Source organism: Oculina patagonica, chromosome 5 (assembly GCF_052425735.1).
Source record: "Oculina patagonica isolate OP01 chromosome 5, crgOcupat, whole genome shotgun sequence".
Lineage (NCBI taxonomy): Eukaryota > Metazoa > Cnidaria > Anthozoa > Scleractinia > Oculinidae > Oculina > Oculina patagonica.
The window spans coordinates 4,556,083-4,581,924 of NC_135762.1; the positions used below are offsets into that span (position 1 = coordinate 4,556,083).

At 37.6% G+C, this 25,842-nt stretch overlaps 3 protein-coding genes and 1 pseudogene across 5 annotated transcripts; 3 read left to right on the plus strand and 1 right to left on the minus strand.

Annotated features, from left to right (window-relative positions):
- The first annotated feature begins 1,688 nt into the window (after nucleotides 1–1,688).
- On the plus strand, nucleotides 1,689–5,239 carry LOC144653924 (proteasome maturation protein-like). The gene is made up of 5 exons (XM_078514067.1): nucleotides 1,689–1,837; nucleotides 2,410–2,470; nucleotides 2,837–2,938; nucleotides 3,255–3,348; nucleotides 4,366–5,239. Exons 1-5 carry the CDS (start codon nucleotides 1,827–1,829, stop codon nucleotides 4,431–4,433), a joined length of 336 nt encoding a protein of 111 aa, XP_078370193.1. The 5' UTR covers nucleotides 1,689–1,826; the 3' UTR covers nucleotides 4,434–5,239.
- LOC144653851 (sodium-coupled monocarboxylate transporter 1-like) lies at nucleotides 5,095–20,483 on the minus strand. 3 transcript variants are annotated; one of them, XM_078513958.1, is made up of 16 exons: nucleotides 20,101–20,483; nucleotides 19,446–19,511; nucleotides 18,611–18,662; nucleotides 17,815–17,882; nucleotides 17,014–17,165; nucleotides 15,809–15,949; nucleotides 14,402–14,531; nucleotides 13,850–13,938; nucleotides 13,543–13,655; nucleotides 12,847–12,914; nucleotides 12,521–12,607; nucleotides 11,930–12,090; nucleotides 11,222–11,322; nucleotides 9,908–10,023; nucleotides 8,119–8,148; nucleotides 5,095–6,617 (listed from the first exon to the last, which is right to left on the minus strand). In XM_078513958.1, the coding sequence occupies exons 1-16, from the start codon at nucleotides 20,440–20,442 to the stop codon at nucleotides 6,540–6,542; spliced, it is 1,794 nt and encodes a 597-aa protein (XP_078370084.1). In that variant the 5' UTR covers nucleotides 20,443–20,483; the 3' UTR covers nucleotides 5,095–6,539. The 3 variants fall into 3 exon arrangements, with proteins under 3 accessions (XP_078370084.1, XP_078370085.1, XP_078370086.1); XM_078513959.1 differs by lacking the exon at nucleotides 8,119–8,148 and having other exon boundaries at nucleotides 20,101–20,482; XM_078513960.1 differs by lacking the exons at nucleotides 5,095–6,617; nucleotides 8,119–8,148 and adding an exon at nucleotides 8,818–9,025.
- A 46-nt stretch (nucleotides 20,484–20,529) lies between these two features.
- Nucleotides 20,530–21,315, plus strand: LOC144653918 (2-oxo-4-hydroxy-4-carboxy-5-ureidoimidazoline decarboxylase-like). Its single transcript, XM_078514060.1, has one exon. It carries the CDS (start codon nucleotides 20,558–20,560, stop codon nucleotides 21,080–21,082), a length of 525 nt encoding a protein of 174 aa, XP_078370186.1. The 5' UTR covers nucleotides 20,530–20,557; the 3' UTR covers nucleotides 21,083–21,315.
- Nucleotides 21,316–24,848: 3,533 nt separating this feature from the next.
- Nucleotides 24,849–25,465, plus strand: LOC144655354 (2-oxo-4-hydroxy-4-carboxy-5-ureidoimidazoline decarboxylase pseudogene; annotated as a pseudogene).
- The last annotated feature ends 377 nt before the right edge of the window (nucleotides 25,466–25,842 follow it).

Sequence of the window (25,842 nt, forward strand, 5' to 3'; positions counted from 1 at the left end):
AAACACGCATTGCAAGAACAAACTACCTAAATTTCATTTATTTCTGTAGAAAGTACGCCATATTTACTACATTTTATGAATTTATGCTCCAAAAAGTGCTAAAAATTGCTAATTATGCCGTGGCAGTGCTCGTTTCACAAATTATGCTTTTTAGCTCCAATTATGCCAAAAATTATGCTAGCACAATCTATAAAAGCCTAGGGGGGGGGGGGGGGGGCATGCCCTCAGAACATTTTGAAATCTAGAAGCCCTGTAATCTGATCTCATTCAGCTGGAAGTTATTTTCCCAACTAAGTCCGAAACATCTGTACGTTTTAAAAACGTTTTCTGACACTGAAAAGAGTTTTATAACAAGGTTGCTGACCCTGCCTAGCTAGCCTGCGTGACCGACGTTCAAAGGGGAAGTGTGGACTCTGGGAACGAGATTGAGGGGAAGGAGAAGGGGAGTTCGAGCGCGGAACGCGAACTCCCTTTCTCCTTCCCCTTTGAACGCCGGCCACGCAGGCTACTATCTAGCCTGTGTTTTGAGCGGAGCGGGAAGGCTGAACACGCGCTGCCTTATTTTTCATGCGTTCCTTTTGCCCTGCGGTTATTTTTTGAAGCACGCGCATTCAAGCAGAGTTTTCAATATGGCCGATTTGGTAAGTTGATTTCAAATTGTCTGTTTTACTCAATTATTTCTTCTTTTGGTCGTGTGCTAACTACTTTTAAGCAATGATTCAACAAGATAAAAGGTTCTTAAACAAGTAGAAGTCAGATAAAGTTCAAATGGACTCGTTTCAGTATCTTTGTCGTACCGAGGAAAATTTTCGCTGTGTCATGTGCGCGCTGTCATTGATCACGAAACACAGACTTCGGCAACGAAAAGAAGGGAAATGATCTTTAGAAATTAAATAAGTGTTTGATATTGAGTTTCTGGATAAAATCAGATCAAGGGCAACGGTAAATTTCCAGGAGAGAATCATTTAACACCCCAGAAATACACACTGTACTGCTTTGTTAAAGGGACGCTGTCACGAGCTTTACCTCCAAAATTGTAAAACCCAAAATCGTATGGAAACCCTCAAATAGTGGTCTTGTGTTGTTAAAAACTACTATGCTAGTGCACTGAAGCTATAAAAAAGTGATGTTATTGTGATGCCATCAGGAGAGTTAGATCTCAACTTGAGAAAGTCAGGCTGATTTTTCAAGTTCTGCCTTTTTGTGGCCTGGAGGAAATTAAAAGACAGCTTTAAACTTCCATCTTGATGTTCTAGGCGCATTTCATGTACGAGCCATAGTACTTCGCCAATTTTAGTACTTTTTCCTGAAAAGCAGAAAAATTACCGTGACAATGTCCCTTTAAGATTATATATGTTTAGGAACATTTCTTTTGGTGTTACTGTTTAACTCGTGGTTTTTCTGTATTATTGTCTTCCAAAAGCTATCGCCCTTGGCATTTTATCTCACTCATAACTTAAGTTTTCATTCTGAAATACGAAGGGGCAGAAAGTTTTCTGTTACTGACCTTTTGTGTATGTTGTGGTTCAATTTTATCTTTGCTTTAAAATTATTCAAACCAGTTTGACTTTTATTTTTCATTGCGTCATATTCGTTATAATATTCTGAAAAAAGTAAAATAAAAATCAAACTGGTTTGAAATATTTTAAACCAAAGATTAATTTAAACCACAACATGTACATATCATTATGTTGTGGTTCAATTTTACCCTTGGTGAATGAGACTTATATAATTTTTATGTCATTTCCTAGTCTGCACTTCCTGGCAAAGTTCAGCCTGTAACTGAAGTCAGTTCTTCTGTGGGTCATTATGGCGTCCCAGACCAAATGAGAACAGGGTAAGAACTTAAGTTCTTTACCTTACCTTAGCTAAAGTCTCTCAAAAAAATCAACAAGTGTATAATAAAGTTGGCATGTCAGAAGCTATGACCTACAATGAGTGACAAAAGTCCTTGAGACAGTTGGTTGAAATGAATGACAGTTGGGTGTGTGTGTGTGTGTGTGTGTGTGTGTGTGTGTGTGTGTGTGGGGGGGGGGGGGGGGGTTATATCAAGGGGTGAAGGGTTTTTGTCCAAAGTATTTAAAAAGTGCTGAATGTCTCAACACTTTTGGTGCTCATTGAAGCCTTCTGTTCCTTGAAAGTTACCATGACTTGTATGTTTTAATCCATTTGGAATCCTCTTGCTAAAGAAAATCAAAGTTTTTCTCAAAAGTGAAGTTAAAAAAATCCTTGTGTTGTTACATCCAAAAAAGTAATTATTGGTAACATTATTTTGCATCCTAAATAACTACTTCCTCTTTCTTCATTAGCCACTTGCATAAGTTTGAATTAATGTTACAACTTTTTTTTACATCTTTCTGTTTTTTTTTTTAACTGGTTATCCACACTGTTCAATTGTTATTTTAAAAGGTTCTCAAATGTCAAGAGTGCACTGACAACAAGTCATCCTCTAGAAGCTACAGAGAAAAATGTGAGTCACATCACTAATCATATGCATCAGTTTATAATAATAGTTATATCTTACTAGTACCGGTAATTATTTTACATGTCACTTCTACTTTATTGTAATCTGTAGTTAAAATTACAGTGTTATTGAAAAGAGCAGTTTTACATTATGAATTAAATCATATTAGTAAAGTACAATAATTGTACCAAGATTATCAATCTTACAGCATGGTCACTTAAATTATTTTAATTATGGGGCCAGGTTGAGTCAAACACTGTACAGTGTAGGTACAGTCATGTAACTTACAATAATTATTGCAACAAAAAGTAACAGTACTTTGGTGGTCTTGTGTTCACAAAACGACTCACTTGTGTTGTACTGATGTTCTAGTTTCTAAAAAATCAAGAAATACTTGACTTCAAGATGCTTAGAAATACCCAAGGCCTGCAGGCTCCACTTAAACTACAGATGGAAAGAGCTGTCGCATCCAAGGTAAACGAAAAAAAAAAAAATGTTATGTTGCACTGAGGTATCATGCAGTAGTGCAATGGTTAGTAAGTGGGACTTGCCTTTGAAGTCTGGCTTGGAACTCTTGCCATTGACTTGGACAGAACGCAACTCTAACACTTTCTTGGCAATAAATTTTAATTGTAAAATTCAGGAGTAAAGTTGTGTTATTTACATTGTTAGAGCACTGATCACTTTTTTTTTTTTTTTTTTTTTGAGCACTGATCACGTGATATTGATTTTGTTTTCCTTGACTGAATATCTAACAGTCTGCTCAATTCAAATCCTTCTTTACATGCAGATTCAGCGGTTGCCGTGCCTGCCAAGTTCAATGGTTGCTCTAGATACACTAATGGGCACTGATGAGAGTATAGGATTTGAGGACTTCTTAAACTGTAAGATACTAACTGTTAGCAAGTTTATTTCTACCATGAAATTAAGATCCTACATGTATGTAAGGGTGGTTTTGTTTGTGTAAAGCAAAGGTTCTCAATGAAGACAAAAGCTGCCAAACAAGTTAGGCCCTTCTCTGAAAGTAATCACCCCTGTCAAATTGATATTAGTGGGTTAGCAGTATAAATTGCTGATAGTTAATGACCAATCAATTGATTACCCAGCCATTACTCGTTGTTGTGATTGGTCCCTGAGTTTTGTCTTAATTCAGGGATTTCTGTAATCATTTTTTCATTTATTAATTAATTTATAACAATCATTTTAATTATGCATGTTTTAACAATGCATGCCACAAGAAGCAAAAGGAGAAATTATTCAGTTCAAAGCTGTTTTATTATGATTGAACAAAGTACCATGTTTATATATATACAATGTATGCATCCATAATATAATAGCAGTGACAATATAATTTACAGTATACCAAAGATTTCCATATGTAAATTTGTTGTACACATACAAATACATTGTAACAATTTTGAAAATATAGAGTCTGATTTTTGCTATGCTCAACTAGATGTAGAAGTTATACTCTTTTAAGTACGGTGAATGCTTGCAGAAATGTAGTTTCTCTTGTCCATTTTAATAGCCTGTTCCAGGGGTTCGGTTAGTTGGGAACAGCACAAAAAACCCTAGCCATTTTTCTTCTCGCCGTTTTCTTTGTGCTAATCCCATTTCTCCTGCCCCTTTAACTAACCGAACGCCTGAAACAAGCTATTGTATGCCATATGTTACCCGTATATTGTATGTCATATTGTACGTCTGTTGTAAGTCATGTTGCAATAAATCTTAAAGGAACATGCCTTACTCTTTCTTTCAACTTCAGATGAATGAGTGCATTATTCGCTATAAAAAATTTAAATAGAATGAAAACCGCACTAGATTTATATAAAACTGCCTCATTTTTGAGGAAAACACTCTAGTCATTTTGACTTTAACACATTTTTTTTTCTGAATTTCAGTTCCTGGAGATTCTGAGACCACAGCTGATCCTCACCTTACAATGGAATATAAGATGGGCCTTCACTGAACTGTCTCTTTCTTATTTATCACAATTTTTTTCCCTTAAACATGAATCGCACCTTTGTGTACTGAGCGTGTAGTTAGTGATGTTCCTTTTCAGAAAACTGTAACATTGTGCCTAAGTTTTAGTTGCGAAGGAAGGTTTGTCCAACCCATTGGCTTCTATGTTGACTTCATTGTGAAATACTCAGCCTTGAATGAAACGCAGACAGAAACTGATTTCTTGACACAAGTAGTCTAGATCAGAATAAGGGGTGGTGAATGGTCCTTAAAAAAATGTGTCTCACAAAACTTTAGCCAAATTTCAGGGGTCTTGTTGAAGACTCGATTTCTTTTGCAAGGCTAAAAAGGTTTTGGGCTCGCAGAAAAGATATCAGTCTCCCCATTTTGCAAAGTCTTGTTTACCATTCAACACCCCTACAATAGTGTGACAGAAATGTTGCAGCCCACCTAAAGTGGTCTTAAGTGTAGACTATGAGTGTATTCTGTGTAGAGTGGATGCAAAAGTCGAGCTTCATCTGTGCATGTGCTTTACTCCACACGCTAGCCTGTGCTTGCCTTATCGCAGCTCATAGATTATGCTACTTTTATGTTTGCTCTACATGGATTTTAGAGGAAAACAGATACTTTTGGTAGACTATTCTGGAAGCAGATAGCTTGTTGTTTCGGGGGTGAGTATTTCATACAAAGTCAACATGCAAGCAAATAAACACAGTCAAGTATGTACACTTTACATTGTAAGCATGTGACACTGAGGCTGACTGGATTCTTGGAGGATTGTAGTCATGTACAGTACATGAAATAAAAGATATTTAGAAAGATCATGACTTTTAGTGATATTACGTAAACAGTATACAGCCCATCTCTATAGTCTTCTTCGTTTTGAAAATGTGGAAGGGATTGCAGTTAAATATGGTAAAATAAAATAGTTTGACCCTGGCCAGCAGTATAGTAAGTAATTTATTGAGTGTTACATTGTCTGGCTGTGATTAGTTTGTGGGTGGATAACACTATTCACCAGACCCCAGTTGTTCAAAAGATGAATAACGCTATCCGCTGGATAAATCGTTTTCCGGTGGATAAATATTGACCACACAAACTATGCTTCCCACTGGTTAGTGATTTATCCATTGGATAGCATTATCCATCCATTGAACAACTGGCGCCTAATAATTGACTATCCAGTGGATAGTGCAGATTGTACTGGATTGCCATTTATACCATGCCATAGAAAATATAGCCAATCAGAATGCAGGAAAGCCGTTGTATATTCGACGGTATTCAACTCAACCTTCCCATCGCGCGCTGCGATCTTATTCTTGACGAAATTTAGTCAGCCTATTTTCTATGGCATGGTATAAAATAGTTACACAACACTTTCTCGTGGTATACTATGGAATATCCCACTTGACACTTGTATTTTCTTGGTATACACACTCACTTAAAGGCTTGTGTGTATACTGAGAAAATACAAGTGACTCATGGGATATTCCATAGTATACCACTCGAAAGCGTTGCATAACTAGTATATATACAGTGGATATCACATCTGTCCTTTGAACATTATCTGTCCTTTGGATGAGTATCCAGAAACACTATTTCTTCCTAATGTCGTAAAACCATTTAACAACCGATGATGACTTTTTTGAAACATCAGTTACCAACACAATATTCCTGCCTGGAAAATCATGTCAGACATACTATTGTTAAATTCCTGGTAGGTAGGGTAAAACAAAGATGCCTGCATGGGAATAAATATTAAGTAATAAAATAAGCAGAAGACACCAAATACATTTGTATTGTACAATGAACAATGCAGTGCGAAAACTAACCCTCTAAAATACTCTGGCGTCTACTTTTAAGTAGACGCCAGAACAGTTACCTTTTACAGGAAACTGTGAAATTGCAGCATTCATTTCAAATTTTGAATGCTTTTGAAAGCAAAATAGACAAAAATTAATAATATAATATCCACTCTATTAAATTCCAATTGTATCAAAGCTTGATTTTAAAGCACCCCTCTTTAGAGGTACTAGTATACAAAATAGACTTGAAGGTAATCCTATAAACCGCCCAGGGGGTGGGGTTGCATATCAGCTTCTCTGTCTTGTTTTTAAGACCTTCCCTTTTTGTCCAATATTCGAGTGTCCTGTATGTTGCTATCTTGATCTGTTATAAAGGGAGTACTCTCCTGCAAAACAATACAAACACAAACGTAAACCTTGATTACAGTCAGAATACGACAACCGTGAACACCTAAATTAAACTTTGAAAGGAAAAGTAGTGAAAACAGTTAAGAAATTATTCGCAACAAAAATATCCAATTGGCTCTATCACTGCCCATTGGTTTATATTTCCTGCAGTTTGAGCTGTCATTCGATGGTTTTCTACAGAAATTTACATATCCAACTTAAAATATTTCGGCTGTAAGCTCCCCCACCCAAAACCCCTTTGAGACCAAAGAGGTATTAGGTCAGGGCTGTTTGTTTTAGCATTGCAATTGCATAGACTTGAGTAGACTTAGAATTAGCATTGCAATCGCATAGACTTGAGTAGACTTGCTTCAGTTCGACCTCCGGCTTTATACACGTTGTCGTTCTCGAGCGACGTGAGAGGGCTACCTTCGAGCAACAATATTGGAAAGGGATTTTACACAGTCTACGGTTGCATAGCAAAGTCGGTAAGTGTTTAGTGTTCTCTAGCCAGGGTGTTGTATTTAACCAATCAAAAGGCGTGGCCTACGCTTAAAGATTTTTCCCCGCGCTTGGTGCGGATTGCATATTTTTGCTGTAAGCTGTGATTGATTTATTGCGCTTTGATTACTGGTAATTAAATTTCCGTTGAAGACGCTCTTGCCACTAAAGCCCCAATTATACATCCCTCGTAAAAACTGCATAAAAGCTACTTCAAAAGCAACGTGATCTCAGGTTGGGACATTCTATTACCTCATGGCAAATTCAGCAAAAAAGCGGAAATGGGTGCATATTACATAAACACGTAACGCCAATTTCGCGGGAATCTATAAAAGATTACAGGTTGTTACAAAGCCCTGTAACATACTCGTCTCGCGGTAACGTTCTGTCGTTTACGTTGTCAGTCATTATTAAGGTTCGTGAAATGTATAACTGCTGTGTACTCAGAAAAAATCGAAACCCATGTAAACCAAAAAATAAATGAATAATAAACAAATAAACAAGATACCGTAACAGTACGGTTGATTCTCCCTAAACCTCCGACAGCCCATCGTAATGGGGACCCTGCAGGTCCGTAAAATCCCAAATTTATCTCGACATGCCCACTAAATACTTATATACCAGTAACTAAACGTCTATATGGAACTCGATGACTATTAACTGATGAGCGCGTTATTCTTAGGGTTTAGGAATGAAATTCTATCACAAACAGACTGTTTATATCATACACTTTTAAAGAGAACAAACATTAAAGCGCAATTACCTTATTGTTACTTATTTTCGGGGAATTATTTGGAATGGCTTTGCGGGTTTTGCGTTGCCAAAATACCATAACATAAAAAATACAAAAAAAAAATGGGTTTCTTCAAAAAACGAAAAGAAAAACCCCCAAAGATTTTTAATTAATGTACACATCAGTTTTATTTCTATTTATTGCATTATTACATGAGGGTGTTTAATCAGTTTATGGTGCTTGTTTAGTGAATTAAACACACTGACCTGATTAAAGTCTTGCAGAGCAAAAAGTTGCTGTTTAGTGTGGAAAAAGCGAATAGACTTGGGTTAGAAAATTTTACCTGAAATCACGTGATGAAAATGATGTGATGATAAATGGAATTTTATTTTCAGAGTTTGGAAATGCTCCCCAATCGAGTTTAGAAGGATTGGAAAAAAAACAACAACAAGTAGAAGTGGATAAATTGTTGGCCCATCTCAGGTTACCCCGTAGAGACGCAATGTGTGATCAGTGTTTTGATTAGGAAAACAACACAGAAGTTCTTGCTGGGGATCAAACCTGCATCTTCAGATTCGAAATCCCATGTGTTGTGATAACATGCCTCTCTAAGACCCGGGGGGGGGGGGGGGGTCCTAGCACCAACCGAGCCAAACATCGAGTATTACGCGGAATAGGATAGGATAGGTGCCTGTTTTATGTCTGGGACGCGACGGTAGTGCAATTTCGGGACTGCGTCACAACTAAGATACGGAATGCAGTTCGATACCGTATGGCCTATGATAAGATCGAGCCTCGATCTTGTCATAGGGCAAGGTTTAAACTGAGCGTAAGAAAAAACAGAGAGGGGCTTACACCTTGCAGACCCCTAACCCCTCCCCACATTAATCTCTATGTACACGCCATGCGAAAAAAATGTTATAATTTCTTCAAATCTTATATTGCATTAATAATTGAAACCAACATTTTAAATTCTAAATTTTTATGGTTTTGACCGTCAATAGAGAAAGATCAGTTTACGTGCAAGTTGGGTTACATATGTATCCCAAACAGTGCGATATGTCACTGTTCTGTCTGCATTAGTCTAGATCGTTTCTTTGTTTGTTATGGTGCAAATTATTTGCTGTCAGTCGGTCCGTCAGTCTCAGTTTGTGCGTCGAGTTCTTGTTTGTTCTGCGAAAATCAAGACAAAGAAATAATTATTCAACAGTTTTGGAGTGGTTTTCAATTGAATGTCGAAAGTGATCTAGAATTTCTTTGTGTTTGCTTTAGAACACCCTGTGATTTGTTAAAAAAAAAAACTCGCGCCACTTCCTCAGCCAATCAAATGCAAACACCAAAACCAATCACGACTTGGTCACGTCTGTTTTCCCACGCTAAGCGCAAGTTACGTGTAACTGCTCTTGATTCTCATTGGTTCATTGTGCTGATTACGTTTGTTCTGTTTTGCCACGTGATGGCTTTGCCTGGTGATGACATTTGACTGAAAACAACTCTAGTTTGTTGATAGTCGCTGCACATGCTCTGGGTTACAGAAGTTTCAACAGCTTGGGATTGTTCATCAAGTTTAACGTTTTAATTTTCGGTGGTTATTCATTCAACCAAATTGAATGGAGCTAAGGTTATTCTAGCGAGTACACTAGGCGACACTAGGCGACACGTCGCCTCGCGTGACATGGTGCATCCTTGCGACAAACCAGTCGCTGCGACAAAATTTTGTCGCTGCGATGTGTCGCACGAATCCAAACTGGTTTGAATTCGTGCGACACACCGCAGCGACAAAATGAGCGTTAGCAGCGTTGTCGCAGCGTGTGTACACGTCTGCGACAAATCACTGCGACAAATTATAAATTAACCAATGAAAAAGCGTCATGTATTTCCGCCGTATTAATTGGAAAACTGGTTCACATTCCCACCCTTCGACACTTGCTGTTTGTGCACCGAACAAACACCTTGTCGCAGCCACTTGTCGCATAGTGTGTCCCGACCTTAAAAGCTCACGAGTATGTTGCGAAAAACGACATACGTATTATAAAATTAAGATAATTACTTTACCTCGGTGGAATTCACACCATTAAGCGATGTTCGATTTGACGATTTTCTGAACCAGGAACACAAGTTGGAGTAGTCAAACAATAATGCTGGGTCTATTCTTTCAGCCTCATGTTTTGCTAAAAAATAAGAATGTTGATACGATGAATAAACAAAGGAACAAACCAATGAATGAACGCGTAAAACGAACGAAGGGATAGATGGACGAATGAATGAAACTTTTATTACTTAACGTACAGATTGAGAGCTTAAAATGTTCAAAGATGATTCGTCAGGAATGGTTTGCCAAAATGTTTCAAATAAGTGTTCTACATTTATTTTTCAATCGTCCAAAATTTAGCCATCTCTGTTCTTTTTTGGTCTATTATCTTCTTGGTGTATTTCTACTAAATACGTGGAAAAACAAACAATCTATGACTTGGCTTCATAAACTTAAGTTAAAAAGTAGAAAGTACATAAGAAAGAGATATCCACAGCGAAACCCCGTTAATTTGACTACCAAAAGCTTACCAAAATCTAGTATGATCGTATTTATTTATTTTACTTAACATTTCTTTATACACGGTTAAAAAATCATCAGGCAATACTAGTATTTAAAGTTACAATAAAAATTAATACAAATAAACTATTAATCAACAGTCCATGCTATATACCGGTACTAATTAATAAAATTTGAAGTAGTAAATCCTAATTTAAATATTAAACTAATCCTGTTTTCCATGAATGCCGTGTCTAACTTTGCTTTAAAACTGATTAAAGGATTTTATCATCCTGAAATTGCAGGGTAGGCTGTTCCAGAGAGTTGCACCACTGTAACTAAAGCTATTTTTCATATAGTTAGTTCGTGGATGGGGTACAACCAGTTTGTTTTCGGAATCCCTTAGAGAATAGTGCATTCCATTTCGTTTTAGAAATTTAGACGATAGGTATTCAGGAACCAAGCCATTTAAAGGGTATAAAGGGTTCTTAAACAAAGTACAGTGGAACCCCGATATAACGATCTTCGATATAACGATATTCCCGATATAACGATGAATATGTTATGTCCCGGCAATAGTAAAATGTATGGGACGGAACCCCGATATAACGATTCCTCGATATAACGATATAATTTTACTGCCCCCTTGGCATATCGTTATATCGGGGTTCCACTGTACCGGTAAATGACTGCGAAAGATTTTCTTGGAGCCAAAACAAAGTGGTTGTTCTACTGAATCAAAAACGAAGTCTGTTATTCCTCTTGCACACAAAGTCAAACATATTGTCCTATTTGCCTAATTTGTTGCCATAGGTACAAAAACCTGCAGATATACTTACTGAATATAAAACTTGCTAAGTAACCAATAATGTACGTGATTAGAAATCCCAGCAATCCATACCAAAAGAATGACAGAGCGTACACAGAATGAGGAGGAACGCTGTGGGCAAATTAACACAAATGAAAACTAAAAGAAAAAGTTTTAAAGACTGGAGAATGGAGAAAAATTACAAATAATAGGGGGTAACCGGTGGTAAAATTAAATGACAAAGAAGCAAAACTATTTGTAAATCTTAACTTGTAAAGAGCTAAAAACACTGTTCCGATACATCCCCTTTCCTAACTCTCTTGATGTGACTACACTTCAACCGCCTTGCTTCAGTGTTGTTTCACACACAGAGCAAGTACACATGTATCCCCGGCTTTGCGTTTTTGTGTGGACGGAAAACATTTTGAAAACTGTACTTTTCGTAATCGCATTTTATACGTTTTCGACCAAAATAGATGAATTTTCAAATTTTTCCGAACTAGTGTGGACGTAAATATTTTAAACAGCGTTTTCAAACTTCTCCGTTCTACAATTTATCCAGATTTATTTAATGTGGACGGGGCCTAAGACTGCCATGGAAAAGAAAACGTTACTGGCGTCAAGGGAAGTGTTAGGGGGGGGGGGGGGGGGGAATACAACCCATTCCTGCGCTCAATTTTCTCAACAAAACTTCTTCATTCCTCTCTTTTCCTTTGCTTTGGTGATCTCGCCTTCTCACCTTTCTGCTGGTTCTATCGATGACATATTATAATTTGTCACATTGCTTGGACAGCCAGATATAGACATGGGTTGGGTGGGGTAGTTAGGTGGGTGTACCAGTGCACCTATACTGATCCACGTGACTGTCCAAAACCCAGCCACGACTCCAATCCACACACCCTAAAATGTAACAATGAGGAAAACACAGGGTCTGTTAACATTTTTGTATAAAAGTTCAAGACTTTTTTCCATTCAAAACATTTTTTCTTCCCGACTCAAGGTTTTGACTCAAGTCACTCTCCTAGAACCCAGGCGTGCAAATGAAGCCACGATGAACAGTGAACGAACAATAACCGAGATGCAATGTAAACACACTATCACAAGGTCGGGGGTAGGGTGGGGAGAGTTTTCAAGATTCTGCGATTGAACGAAATTTACATGAAATTACACTTGCTAAGTAAGATTTCAGTTGGTATGGAAGTACCATTCAGGTTAAATCTTTTGTTTCTTATGCAGGGGATCAATGGAGTACACGGAGTACATGGAGTACACCTAGGTGATATGCTTCTGATGCCGCTTACTCAGGGAAGCTGAACACAGACTGGCTTACCTTGGTGTTAGCACGAGTTGTCAAAATGCCAAGAGAGAAAAGACCCAACATTGGGCCGCCTGTGGTTCCGAACATGGTTGCACTCATCTGTCAAGAATTAAAAATAAAAACAAATTTTAATGCCAATATAATGATTAATTAATGATACAAAGTTGAAACACAAGATACTATGGGCAAAGTTTTGCGAAAGCACAACTACCTATGATCAAAGAAAATCCAACAACAATGATTATTTGACTATATACATAGGTTATAAAGTGGACTAAGCGTAACGTATTTCTAATTAAAGTTAAACTTTTCATTTGCCATTTCATAACAGCACTGACCTGCAATATCATGCCAAGCTTTGACACCAAGAAAGCCAACCCAAGAGAGATTAGGCCATAAATGAATACTGGAAAATAAATGTCATAAATTCATTCACAAAATTAAACTTGTACTCATTTTGTACATACACTTTTGATGTGGTGACAGTTTCTTTCTTGTTCTGCTTTTTGTTTAGCACAAGCACACTTCACTATTTTGTCCTTCACAGTTATAGGTATGCAACCCAGGGGGGGGGGGGAGGGGTGTACTCGGGTTTTTCAGTGACGGGGATGATTGAATGGGGGAAACATCAAGACCCAACAAGATCCTTAGGGCTTTCAACATAACCCAAAAAAAACCCTAGATCAAAAAATCAACAGCAAACATGTTTGTACTTTATGCCCAGAACTACGCAGCAAAGGCACTGCCACAAACCTTCAGATTATTTTTAAAAATACCCCAAAACATCCCTACTTCAATCAAAAGAATACTTGGCGAATTTTCCTACACAAAAATATCCTGGAATCGAAAATTTGAAACCCCAAAATATCCTTCGATCATCCACCTCACTTGAAATCCCGAGTTCCCTCCCCTAGGGTATGCAATGCATGCAAGGGGTATGTGGCTGTAGACCTTTGCACACATTGCAAATCTGTTAATATTATACCTATGACACTACATGATGTGTAAGCCAAGTTAACATAACCAAGCCTTACCTAGCCCCTTGGACACAAGTGCCTCTCTTTCAGTTGGAATGTGCCGTACAACCAGAGGAGCAAAGTCCTCAACTGTTACTGCTGCCAGAGCATTGAGGCCTGATGCTACAGTACTGAGCAAAGAAAGAGAAAAGAAAGCCTTCATTGAGAACATTTTAATACTCAAGGACCAAGCATAACTTGAGTTTTCCAGGCTTCAGTGTTACATGAAGCGACTACATGTAGGAGGATGGCTCTGTGAGAGTGAAGTTGTGTTCTTGGATAAGACAATTAACACTCACAGTGCCGTGTTATTGAAGGACTGTACCTTAATGTGCCACAGAACAGTGATGCTACAAAGACTCCAGGGATACCATGAAACTTGCCAAGCACTTCGATCACAAAGTATGGTAAGATCTATGGAAATAAACACAACACCATTTGTTCAAGACTCGCATATATTGTACGGGTATATGCAGAACTGCAAGTCATTCCTGGTGGTTGAAAAAGGGGGGGGGGGGGAAGGGAGAAGGGATTGAAGGCCAAGGGTTTGATTACCGCCTGGGACTAAGATTTTTTTTGTTATCCCTTATCCCACGCTGGTGACATAGCGGTAATGAACCAATTTGAGCATTGCCCAGAAAAAGAGATTCAAAGGCAAAGGCAGCATATTCTCCTCAGTTATTTTAAGACCCTGAGTGTTGGTCCGGTCTGGGACTCGAACCCGAGACCTCCCGCACTGTAGTCCGTCGCTCTATCAACTGAGCTAACCGGTCGGCGGTGCACCTATGTGTAACATAATTCTAGTTTACACAAAAACTTAGAAGACTTCTTATGACACTGTCCCATTAGATCTTCTTAAAGGATGAAAAATCTGTACCTCGTCATCTGTGGATATCTCTCCAGTGGTACCAGGATCACAAGAAGCATAAAATGCATAAATAACCAGTCCTGTTAAAACTGTTACTGTTGTACTGAAGATGTTCAGTGGCAGGTTCATCCACACAGCCCTAACAAAAGAAATCATTTTTAGCAAAATGGTTACGAATTTAGCTTAGAGTTTTAAAGGGACATGGTCAGCGTTCGTACCGCGCTGACCTGGACACTAGTTTTCAAGTTTTGAAAAAAGACCACTGTGGACTTTTTTCAAAACAAACCTTCAGAAATCTGCTTCAATCTCCTCAGTGTTTCACTAAATGGGAAAATTTAGAAGAAAAAAAAACACTGAGAAGATTGAAGCAGATTTCTGAAGGTTCTCTACGCGTATTTTGATTTCGGGTTAAGGTTGACTTTTTTCAAAACGTGAACGCTGACCATGTCCCTTTAAGAAGAACTTATTAATCTAATTATAACTTATAGTATGTTGTAATGATGAAATACCCCTGGGGGTACACTCCTACAAAAATGACACAGGTACCTGTCATACCTTTAAGGGGGGGGGGGGGTAAAATTGGTGGATTAATACTACCGAGGGCACTAAAACCTACAAACCACAGCTAGAGTTGCAGCAGTACCTTTTAGGGGCTTTTAAGTTATCTATCTGAAAACGGATGGGAATCATAACCGTATCTGTTCCACAAAGAACTTTTAAATACTTCTGAATTCTTCACAAAATCTTTAAGAGAAGGTGTTTGACAGATAGAGTTGTCTTTATCCCTATTAAAATTGCCAGTGCCAGCTAATTTGTTATTTTAGAATTGGTAAATCTTAGGGCTGCAAATGAATCTGGGCCACACCCACAAAATGAGATCCTGGTACCTTTTAGGGGTGTTTTTGAAATTTTACAAAGAGCACCCCCGTTATTTCCTATCTTTGGTTACACTTTCCTAAATATAAGAGATCTAAACTGTGTCTGTATAATGTTTACCTATTAATAATTAAAAGCGGTTGTGGCCCACTACAAGGAGAAGTCAATTTATTACGGGAGGTTCCCACTAAATGATTTGTCAAACAAGATTTTGCTATTTTGGAAAATTGATTTTAAAAGTGTTTTCTTATGGGAGGTGGTCACTTACTATAATAATAATAATAATAATAATAATAATAATAATAATAATAATAATAATAATAATAATAATAATAATAATAATAATAACGGTTTATTGGTAACATTTCTACAGAGTAGCTCTACATTTACCAATTAACTTAACCCTAACCTAACAAATAAAATGATATTTACAATTAAAATTCTATAATTATCATTATGATTGCATATGAAGGTATGATTGTATAAAGAACTGTGGCATTTATATGTAGAATTCAGGTTGCTAAATAGTAATTTATCTACCTCTGCGCTGACTTAAAAGACCTAGAAGTCAGAAATCTTTGAACAGCAGTCTGGTTGGTTGCATAAACAGGAAGCATTTGAAATGCACCACCAAGCACAAATACCCAAAATGTGTTACGGGAAGTTGGATCTATGGAGAAACTGCAGAAGATAATGCATAAATAATTACAGTTTGTTACAGAAATGTAAACATACAAGTATACCAGAAGTAGGGCCAGAGTGAAAACAAACTAATATTAACAGATAGAGACTGTATGGACAGTTACTCGACTTTCACGTACATAGCGTCCATCAGTCTGTGCCGTTTAGAGGTGGTCAGAGTAAAATTTAAACTAAGCTCATGGCGGACGGCTGGAGCAATCCTGCTTCTGATTGGCCACATAGAATTTGTTTGCAGCTTGCAAACAAATTCTACTGGTATTATTTATTTTCTAGAAACTAGCCATGGTGAATCAATCACTTGATAGAAGTCCCTCAAGGCAATTGTACTTAATTTGTCATGCATCGTTGCCAAACTGCCAATGCGTTTATCAATATTTTCTAAGTTCAGCCACTGTTATGCAGTCTTATAATATTGTTAGATAACTTTACTTGCTGGGATGTCCCAAAGTTTTAAAATAGGTGGCTTAATAGATCTAGATGGAGTAGGTGGCTGATTTTACCATCGTTTTCTAAAGAATCAGAAAAATAACCCAGCAGAGTAGCCGACTGAATTATTAAAGTCGACAGTGATAGTTGCCTGGAGCTGGCTACTTTTGACAACATACTGTACCCTGACTTGATACAGTATGAGATATCCAGAAAGGTGTGCAGTTCCAGAAGATATCAATACGCACCCCAATGGCAGAAAGGTCATTGAAAATTTCTGAGAGGGAGTGGGGGTCTTCAAAGCCAAAGTTTTTTCAAGAAAGTATAAAGCAAAACTGGCACTTTAAGGAGTGTGATGGGAGGGAGGGAGGGAGGGAGAGGTACATATAATATATGTATATTTTCTGGAACAACACATAAATTTCATAAAAAAATAAAAAAATTACATATTAAATAAATTACATAAATTACTCTAAAACTGTAACTTTTAGAGACACAGCGTTCATGGAAACCAGGACTAGGTTAATTTATTAGATAGTATTTACAATGTATATTTGTATTTAGTAATGAATTCCTGATGTTTTTAACTTGTTAAATTCATTTGCTGGCAAACTTACTCAAAATCAAGTCTGTGTCCCTTGTAAGCAATGTCAAACACCTTACCCAGACTTCCAACCTTTATAGTCCCGACAATAATTATTGTCGTCAGGCCTACTAACATAACAATCCCTTGGAACACATCTGTCCATATAACAGCTTTCATCCCACCCTGAAGAAACAAAATTAATGCATAAAACGCAACATCATTAGCTGTGTTCTTAGAATAATTGCCGGGTGCCCAAAGGCTCTTATTTATTTACAAATCTTGGGTTCCCAGCTCTTACAAGCTTCTTTGATAGCAAAGTAATACAAGTCGACAGAAAACAAAAGCTCTGTTGCAACTTCTTCGAAACATACACATCCTCTTTAAGTGAGAGGGGTGGTGTCCTAATGGTTAGTGTGCTGCAGGCACTCCAGATCGAGTGGCCTCCATTTACACTGTAAGCCCTGGCTGGGTTCACTGTGCTGTGTTCTTCGGCAAGACATTTACTGGTACAAGCCAGCCAAAAAACTACCTGCCAAATTTTCCTACCCCAAAAAATCCCGGAATCAAAAATTTCAACACCCCAAAAATCATTCAATCATCCCCCCCCCCCCCCCTGGGATAACAACGATATCTGTATTAAAAAGTAGCTCACAATTGAACCCTTGCAGCAAAAGCAGGCCTGCTAATAACTAAGAAACCAGATGAATTTTATATCATTGATCAGTAGAACTTCCCTATTGTGAACAAATTAAGAGAGCAAAAATTATATTCAAACAGTACATTATTAGTCATAAACATTATTTAATTCTTTATTGCTAATTGTTTAACTTACCACAGTAGTATAAAAAGTACAGACAAGACCAGTTACAATAGTGGAAAGCCATAATGGAAATCCTGTCACTATAACAACAGAAAACAAAGGGGATGCAACTTTCACCTAAGTTGGGGTTATATAAGAGGGTAAACTAATACAACAGTGGATGTACAAAGATAAATCTAGCTAATGAACATTCAATCTTTATCTTTTATCAATGAGATTAAAATTTACCACCTTTATTATTTGTTACACACTTGATGTTTTACAATGCTGGTCCTAGCAGTATGCAGGACGCGTGTCACATATCAACCTAGTAAATGGCCCAGCTCACCACGAGTCCTGGTAGCTCAGTTGGTTAGAGCGGTATCTGGGAGGCCATGGGTTCGATTCCCGTTAGGGACTCAGATTTTTTCTTTGTCCCACGCTCGTGACATACCGGTAATGAACATTTTATCTTGATCATAAATCTACACTGTAGTACAAAATTACTGTACTAGGAATTTTTCATAAACAGTGAAGTCGTTGCTATGCCATTTCAAACAAGCACACACATGTAAAACATGTACCTGTTTAATTTTAAAAAGGCTAAAAAGGGATTAAAAGTTCTTAAAAACAAAACGTTTTCCTTGGTCATCATCAGTCGAAAACGTTTTGTTTTTAAAAACTTTTTATCCCTTTTTATCCTTTTTAAAATTATTTTATTGAGCAACATTATGACAACATGTCTCCTGCTTATTCAGTAGTTTAAACCTTAACTATAATCACACCAAATATGATTGACACGTGATGAATAACAATACATCTTGTTTACCTGACTCTAAAGTTAAAGATGGACCATACAATACAATAGCAGTGTATAGAACCTGAAAAACAAAGAGAAATTAGTGATTTGTCGAAAGAACTTAGAAATCAGTAACAAGGGACTTTTAGATTACAAGATTGCTCAGTACTTATTCAATTATCTCATACTTAATGCGTCCAATTATCATATTAGTCTTACATGTATACCTATATACTTCTGTCAACTGGGCAGCAGCAGGAAGGAGTGAGGGCATGTACTAAAACCCGAAACAACAAAACGAAACCACCGAAACGAAACGACCGAAACCGCCGAAACGAAACCGCCGAAACAACCGAAACGAGCGAAACGAAACAAAATCACCGAAACAAGCAAAACTTCAAGATTTTTGCCACTTATCGTACTATACACCGCGTTTAGCCTACTATACACTCCGGTTAGCCTACTATACACCCCGGTTAGCCCACTATACACTCCTGTTAGCCTACTGCACACTCCGGTTAGCCTATTTTTCACTAAGGTTAGCCTACTATGCACTTCGGTTAGCCTGTTTACGGTTCGCTCTCAATAATTGTAATGGGTTTTGCTTGTTTTGGTGATTTTTGTTTCGTTTCGCTCGTTTCGGCCGTTACGGTTGTTTCGGCGGTTTCGTTTCGGTCGTTTCGGTGGTTTCGCTCGTTTCGTTTTGGTCGTTTCGTTTCGTTGTTTCGGGTTTTAGTACATGCCAGGAGTGAGGGCTCTGGGAACATACCAAGATTGAATTGTACTCATACTAGATCTTGTTTGTAAGAACTTATCCCTAACATCCTTTTCGAAACAAGGATTAATTTATTTTTGGCTTACTCACCGTTTGTATTACAAATACTACAGATCCTAACATCCGTACACTGAAGGAGAATCTTCTTTCTAAATACTGCAAGGCAATTTTTAAATGAGTTGATAAGTTGAATTTTTTTAATGAAACTATAAATATCTACAGATATTTACATTGTTTTGTAGGTTGATCTATGTTAACACAATTAACCGAAAATTCAGCACATCCCTGAAAATTTGCTGAAATAGCTGCGACACTGGCTCAAAAGTAGCACTTATTTTTTCTGTCAGGCAGAGCCTGTCACAGTATATTTCAGCAATCCATTTTTCACTATTCACAGCTACCATTGATTGATAAGCAATATATCAAGTGACTTGAATAAGAACCCTTTATTTGAGGTCATCTTGGGTTGTAAGTTAATTAATAAATATGTAAACAGTAAGGTTACAAAATTAACACCAAGGGACAAGTATAAATATAAGCGTTTTATATCGTTTATCGAGGGCTCACTTATACGCAACATAAAGGCGAATAAGTAAGTACACAAACATAATTGAACTAATAAAACTGATTTTTTTACAAAAAAGAAATTGACCTGACTCATAGTTTCAGGTAGCTGATTTTTGATACATTTTCCGTGACGTGTTGTCAGGAATTTTAAAATCATGTGATAATCATGTCGACCTACCTCGTAACTGCTTGTCAAACGAAGATTGTAATACACTGGTAAAAACACCAATGCCATGATCGGCACAGAAATAAAGTTCGTAAAGGACTGAAGCCAATATTGGAAACCATAAGTGTAGATTTCGCCTGGGGTCCCAAGAATAGCGATGGATGACACAAAAGAAGCAAGAACGGATATGGCGACCGGAATACTGGCCATACTTCGACCGGCCATTAGATACTCGTTATTATTTTGCTGTGCTCCTCCAGATCTAGAATAGAATATTCCAATACCCATAGATGCAAGCAAGGTTAAGGAAAAGACGATGAAATCCGCCGCAGTAAAATGTGCGTGAATCGCCATGATGGAAGATCGGCGGAAAAAAAATTGTTTTCGCTCAATTTGAGCCTCCGCACAAGTCAGCGGCACTACAAATGACGTGACACGTCATGTAAGAGAATTAAAAATTTTATTCAAGATGGCTTCCAAATTGAGTGTTTCTGCCGTGAATGAACTTGCCTATGGAGATTTTATCCAGAAGTTTGGCAATGTCGTTGAGAATACATCGCTTTGTGCAGCGGCCGTATGCGCCAGGAGGCCATTTTCCTCATTCGACAGCTTTGTGTCAGCGATGTACCAGTTTATCGACGAGCTCCCCAAAGATGGGAGAGCAGGGATTTTACGAAGCCATCCCGACCTTGCTGAGCGACTGGAGTCTTTAACGCCTGAATCCCAGAGAGAACAGACACATGCTGGCATCACTACACTCACTACCGAGGAAATTCAACAGCTGAAGCATTACAATAGGCTTTACAAGGAGAAGTTTGGATTTCCATTTGTTATTTGCGCTCGTTTGAACAAGAAAGACGCTATTCTGGGCGGGATTCAATCACGACTTCACAATGATGGCGATCAGGAGTTGAAGTGTGGGATTGAAGAAGTGAAAAAGATCATGCTACTGAGGATGAAAGATTTGGTGGAATGCGAAGACTCGAAACTATAACATTCTAGCTTGTGTGTGAATGTCGACAAATACAAGATCTGAACAAAAGATCGAAAAGTCGACCGGGCTGAGGTGGTGAAGGAGGGTGGGGGAGGCGGACCAACCTGCTGTGCATAATTTTACGTAATCAATCAATCAATCAATCAATCAATCAATCAATCAATCAATCAATCAATCAATCAATCAATCAATCAATCAATCAATCAATCAATCAATCAATCAATCAATCAATCAATCAATCAATCAATCAATCAATCAATCAATCAATCAATCAATCAATCAATCAATCAATCAATCAATCAATCAATCAATCAATCAATCAATCAATCAATCAATCAATCAATCAATCAATCAATCAATCAATCAATCAATCAATCAATCAATCAATCAATCAATCAATCAATCAATCAATCAATCAATCAATCAATCAATCAATCAATCAATCAATCAATCAATCAATCAATCAATCAACTCAATCAAGGGTGACATGTAATAGTTTTTTAACTAATAAATTTTTGGCTCTCTTAAATGTACTAAACGTTTTAAAAAAATCTACTATCAACAATAAGCTAATTTCAAATCAAGTTAAAACCTAATTAAAAATCGAAATGTAAGTTAAAAATTTTAAAGCTAAGCTACAATGTTAAACCAAAAACTATTACTAAAATATCTCAATCTAAAAATTATTATCTGAAAAAGGAGTAAAAATCTTACTCTTGAGCTGACTTAATTTAAAATATTTGTACAAAGCATTTTTTCTCCCACTAAAAGAGAAAAAGAGAAATGAGCAAGTCTACACTTACATTCATTTAGATTTACTGTAGTGCCTTTAATTGAGAATCCTGATTGGAAAACATAGGGAGTAAGAGTGGGGTCGTGAGTTGGGGATGAAAATGACAGTGATGTGTGCAAGAATTTTTGGGGTGAATAAATGGTGAATTTGGTGGAATTTTGGTTGAATTTTTTTTGCCAGTATATTTTGGGTGAGAAATGGTGTAATAGCAAGTTTTGGGGGTTAAGGTTACATGTCATTAAGGTCTTTGCCCTGTATTGCATTGCGCATCCTTACTGCGCAAAATTTTACGCGTTATAAGCGCGCGCGAGCTCGCGCACGTAAACAAAATGGCGGCTTTTTTCTATGTGGCTTAGTCCGCGAGAGAAGTAAATTGTCGCTTTCTCGTAAACGAGTCTGGTGACCTATCAATTTTTTCTCATATTTTGGGTGTAGCGATCAAGTTCTTTCTGTAAAATGAAAACAGATCAATTCTTGTGTTTAAAAAATAAATTATCGCTAAAAACGTGTACTTTGCTAGTACTCGAAGAGGAATTTCAAAGGAATTATATGGAATATACAAGGTCTTCCTGCTCCTAAACGAATCTGGTGACCCCCCTTTTTTATTTCAAAATTTAAGTTCCCTTAAAGTAATAAACCAATAGGCGAAGTTTGGTTAAAAAATTGTGTTCAGTTCTATTTCAGGACAATGACCTTAAAAGTGATGGTTATTTCTCAGTTGCAAGTAGGACAGAACGTGTCAGTTTAAATTTTAAGTCTTCTGACATACTCTATCCTAGTCTACGTAGCAGGCGCCTGTGTAGTGTTTGGGAAACAGGCGCCTGCTACGCAGGGTAGAAAATTATGTACTTATTTACTGAGTGGGAGGGCCGGACGGGAAAATATGTGGCTCGTGGTCACGTACGGACCGAGCGCCGCGAGGTCCGTGCGTCCTGACCGAGAGCCACATATTTTCCCGTCCGGCCCGACCTAACACAGGCAATAAGCATTTTATTATTAATTATATAACCACTGAATTTTTTTACGTTTAGCTTTCGTCGGTGGATGCAGACGCGGCAGCCCGTTTCGCGCGCATTTTGAAAAGCCAATGATATCGCGTAATTTTTTTGGGGGAATCCAGTAAAGTGCATTTGAACTGAGACGTGCATACAAAGTCTTCAAACTTCTGTAAAATTGATAAAATTACAACCAAATCTTCGAGTTTTAGCTTCATTCCAAGGAGATTTCAATCCAGCCAAATTCCTCGTACTTGATTGCAGTTAGTAGAAATAACAAAGGAAACGTTTACGAAGGACTACCACAAAGAATTTTGCACGACATTTCGACATTACTTTGGTCTCAGCGAAGACTGAATTGAACAATGTAGCGACGTTTGAGGTTTCTTCTGAGCCGAAATTCACACTTGGCATGAAAAAGCTGAATATTACCAGGTAATTACTTTCCATCAAGAAGGATTTTGGATGTTAAAAACAACGTTAGGTCTTGATCTATGAAACTGTCACGGGGAGAGAGAGATCCTGGGAACGAGGTTGTGAAACTATGTCATGACTTGGACTGAAAGGGATCAAACAGGCAGTTGAGGATTTTGCTTCACTTCGTTTCCCTTCCGATTCAAGTTGTTTTCTTTTATTAAATACCACTTAGGATCCTGAACGTCTGTTGTTGCTGCCTCAGTAGCCCTTGAATTCGTTAGTTTCTCGAAGATGTTGAGCTCTGCATTACGATTGACGTCCAGATGGCGCTTAAAATGCATTGTGAGAACTGGTGGGACACTGTGTCATGATCAGGTTAGTCGTAAACATGTACTCCCGTTTGCTAGAAATGAGAAATTTACTTGGTATTTGTTTTTTTCGTCAATGCTTTATCATGACAATACGGTTTTATTTAAAAACCAGGATACGTCCATGTCCGAGTTTGTAGTTTTTTGACGGCTTTTATTTCCATTTTTAATATTGTTGTTGTCAGGAGTGTTGTGGTCGAATAAATTGATGCATTTCTTCATCATTTGCCGAGTTTTTACACGTTTGTTTGGGTTTCTACATAGTCTAAGACCGCTTTCCATCAGTCAGAACTGGCTGACCGGTCCGGTGGTTTTGAATGTGAAATGGGCCACTTTTCCACGAGATTTTCCCCCCAAAAAAGTTTGCATTGACGGAATTGGCTGGACAAATCTGATTAACAACGGAATTCTGTTCTAGGATATACCGGCCGGCCATGGCCAGACTTAGACAGTTTTTTTATTTTGCGGAAATACTCGTGTAAGAATCTAAATCACGGGCTCAGCTCGTCCGTGCGTACGTCAGAACGTGCGGACGGACAATCACGTGACCAACAATGATGGTTTTACCAAATTCTCCTAGGTATGGGGCTCAGCTCGTGCGCGCCTTCTTATATATTCATATAATTTTGACAATTTTGTGTACAAGTTGTAATTATTTTTTGTTATTTATACTGATTTCCTTTGTACAGCTAGAGCCTCTTTTGGCATGACTTCTCACGAATTTAAGTTTTAGATTTTGTTTTAATTCTAATCTAAAGCTTTTAATTTTTATACTAGGAATGGTTTTTATTGTATTTTTATATATTTTTATTATAAATTTTTGGGTTTTTAATTAATTTGATGCAAGGCGCATTTGATCATATTCATATGCTAATTTGCGCCGAATAAGCATTAAACATTCAGCTCCCGCGCGAGAATTGTTCCGTGTCTCGCGTTTAAATATTGTACTTAAACTTTAAAATGTATCACGTTTGAAATGCTACGCCCTTGCTGGTAGACAATGATCATTGAAAAATCAAATAATATCTTGTTACAAATTGAAAATGGTTGTTTATTTTCAAACAATAGTTGCTCGTCTGCTTTTATCAAGACCTATTGGAAAATATAATTACTTTATAGATTTTATGCAAAAATTGTTTTCTCATGCCTTGAGGCTTGTCCACGTATCACTTGCAGTCAAAATGAATGTTTTAGTGACCCCGCTATCTCTCGACTTTCCTCTGTTCAAAATGGCTTCCAAATTGAGTATTTTTGCCGTGAACAAGCTTGCCTATGGAGAGTTTATCCAAAAGTTTGGCAATGTCGTTGAAAACACATCGCTTTGTGCAGGTGCGGTCTTCGCGAGGAGGCCATTTTCCTCATTCGACAGTTTCGTCTCCGCGATGTATCAGTTTATCGACCAACAACCCAAAGATGGGAGAGCAGGGATTTTGCGAAGCTATCCCGACCTTGCTGAGCGACTGGACTCTTTAACGCCTGAATCCCAGAGAGAACATAGGCATGCTGGCCTCACTACACTCACCAAGGAGGAAATTCAGCAGCTGAAGCATTACAATAGGCTTTACAAGGAGAAGTTTGGATTTCCATTTGTTATTTGTGCTCGTTTGAACAAGAAAGACGCTATTCTGGGCGGGATTCAAACACGACTTCACAATGATGGCGATCAAGAGTTGAAGTGTGGAATTGAAGAAGTGAAAAAGATCATGCTGCTGAGAATGAAAGATTTAGTGGAATGTGAAGACTCAAAACTATAACACTCTAGCCTAGCTTGTGTGATGAATGGCGACAAATACAAGATCTCAACAAGAGATTGAAAGGTGGAGAAGGAAGTGGGGGGAGGGGTGGGTGGGGATGAACCAACCTGCTGTGTGTAATTTTATGTTATCAATCAATCAATCAATCAATCAATCAAAACTTTATTTAACGAGGGTGACACGTAATAGTTCTTTAACTAATAAATTTGTGGCCCTCTTAAATGTACTAAAAGTTAAAAATCTATTATCAACAATAACATTATTTTAAATCAAGTTAAAACCTAATTAAAAATCGTAGTGAAAGTTAAAAATTTAAAAGCTAAGCTACAATGTTAATCCAAAAGTTGTTACTAAATTATCTCAATCTAAACTTCTCCCACTAAAAATGGAAAGAGAAATGAACAAATCTACACTTAAATTTATTTAGATTTAC

Bases quoted from the DNA above. Each gene is read 5' to 3' on its own strand.
- LOC144653924 (XM_078514067.1), top strand. The intron at 2,939-3,254 runs GTAAACGAAAAA...CTTTACATGCAG, and splicing joins AAAGAGCTGTCGCATCCAAG to ATTCAGCGGTTGCCGTGCCT. The intron at 3,349-4,365 runs GTAAGATACTAA...TCTGAATTTCAG, and splicing joins ATTTGAGGACTTCTTAAACT to TTCCTGGAGATTCTGAGACC.
- LOC144653851 (XM_078513958.1), bottom strand. From the start codon at position 20,442: ATGGCGATTCACGCACATTTTACTGCGGCGGATTTCATCGTCTTTTCC. The intron at 14,532-15,808 runs GTAGATAAATTA...TTCTTTTGTTAG, and splicing joins TCTTTTAAGTCAGCGCAGAG to GGCTGTGTGGATGAACCTGC. The intron at 10,024-11,221 runs GTAAGTATATCT...CTTATTTTTTAG, and splicing joins CTTAGCAAGTTTTATATTCA to CAAAACATGAGGCTGAAAGA.
- LOC144653918 (XM_078514060.1), top strand. From the start codon at position 20,558: ATGGCTTCCAAATTGAGTGTTTCTGCCGTGAATGAACTTGCCTATGGA.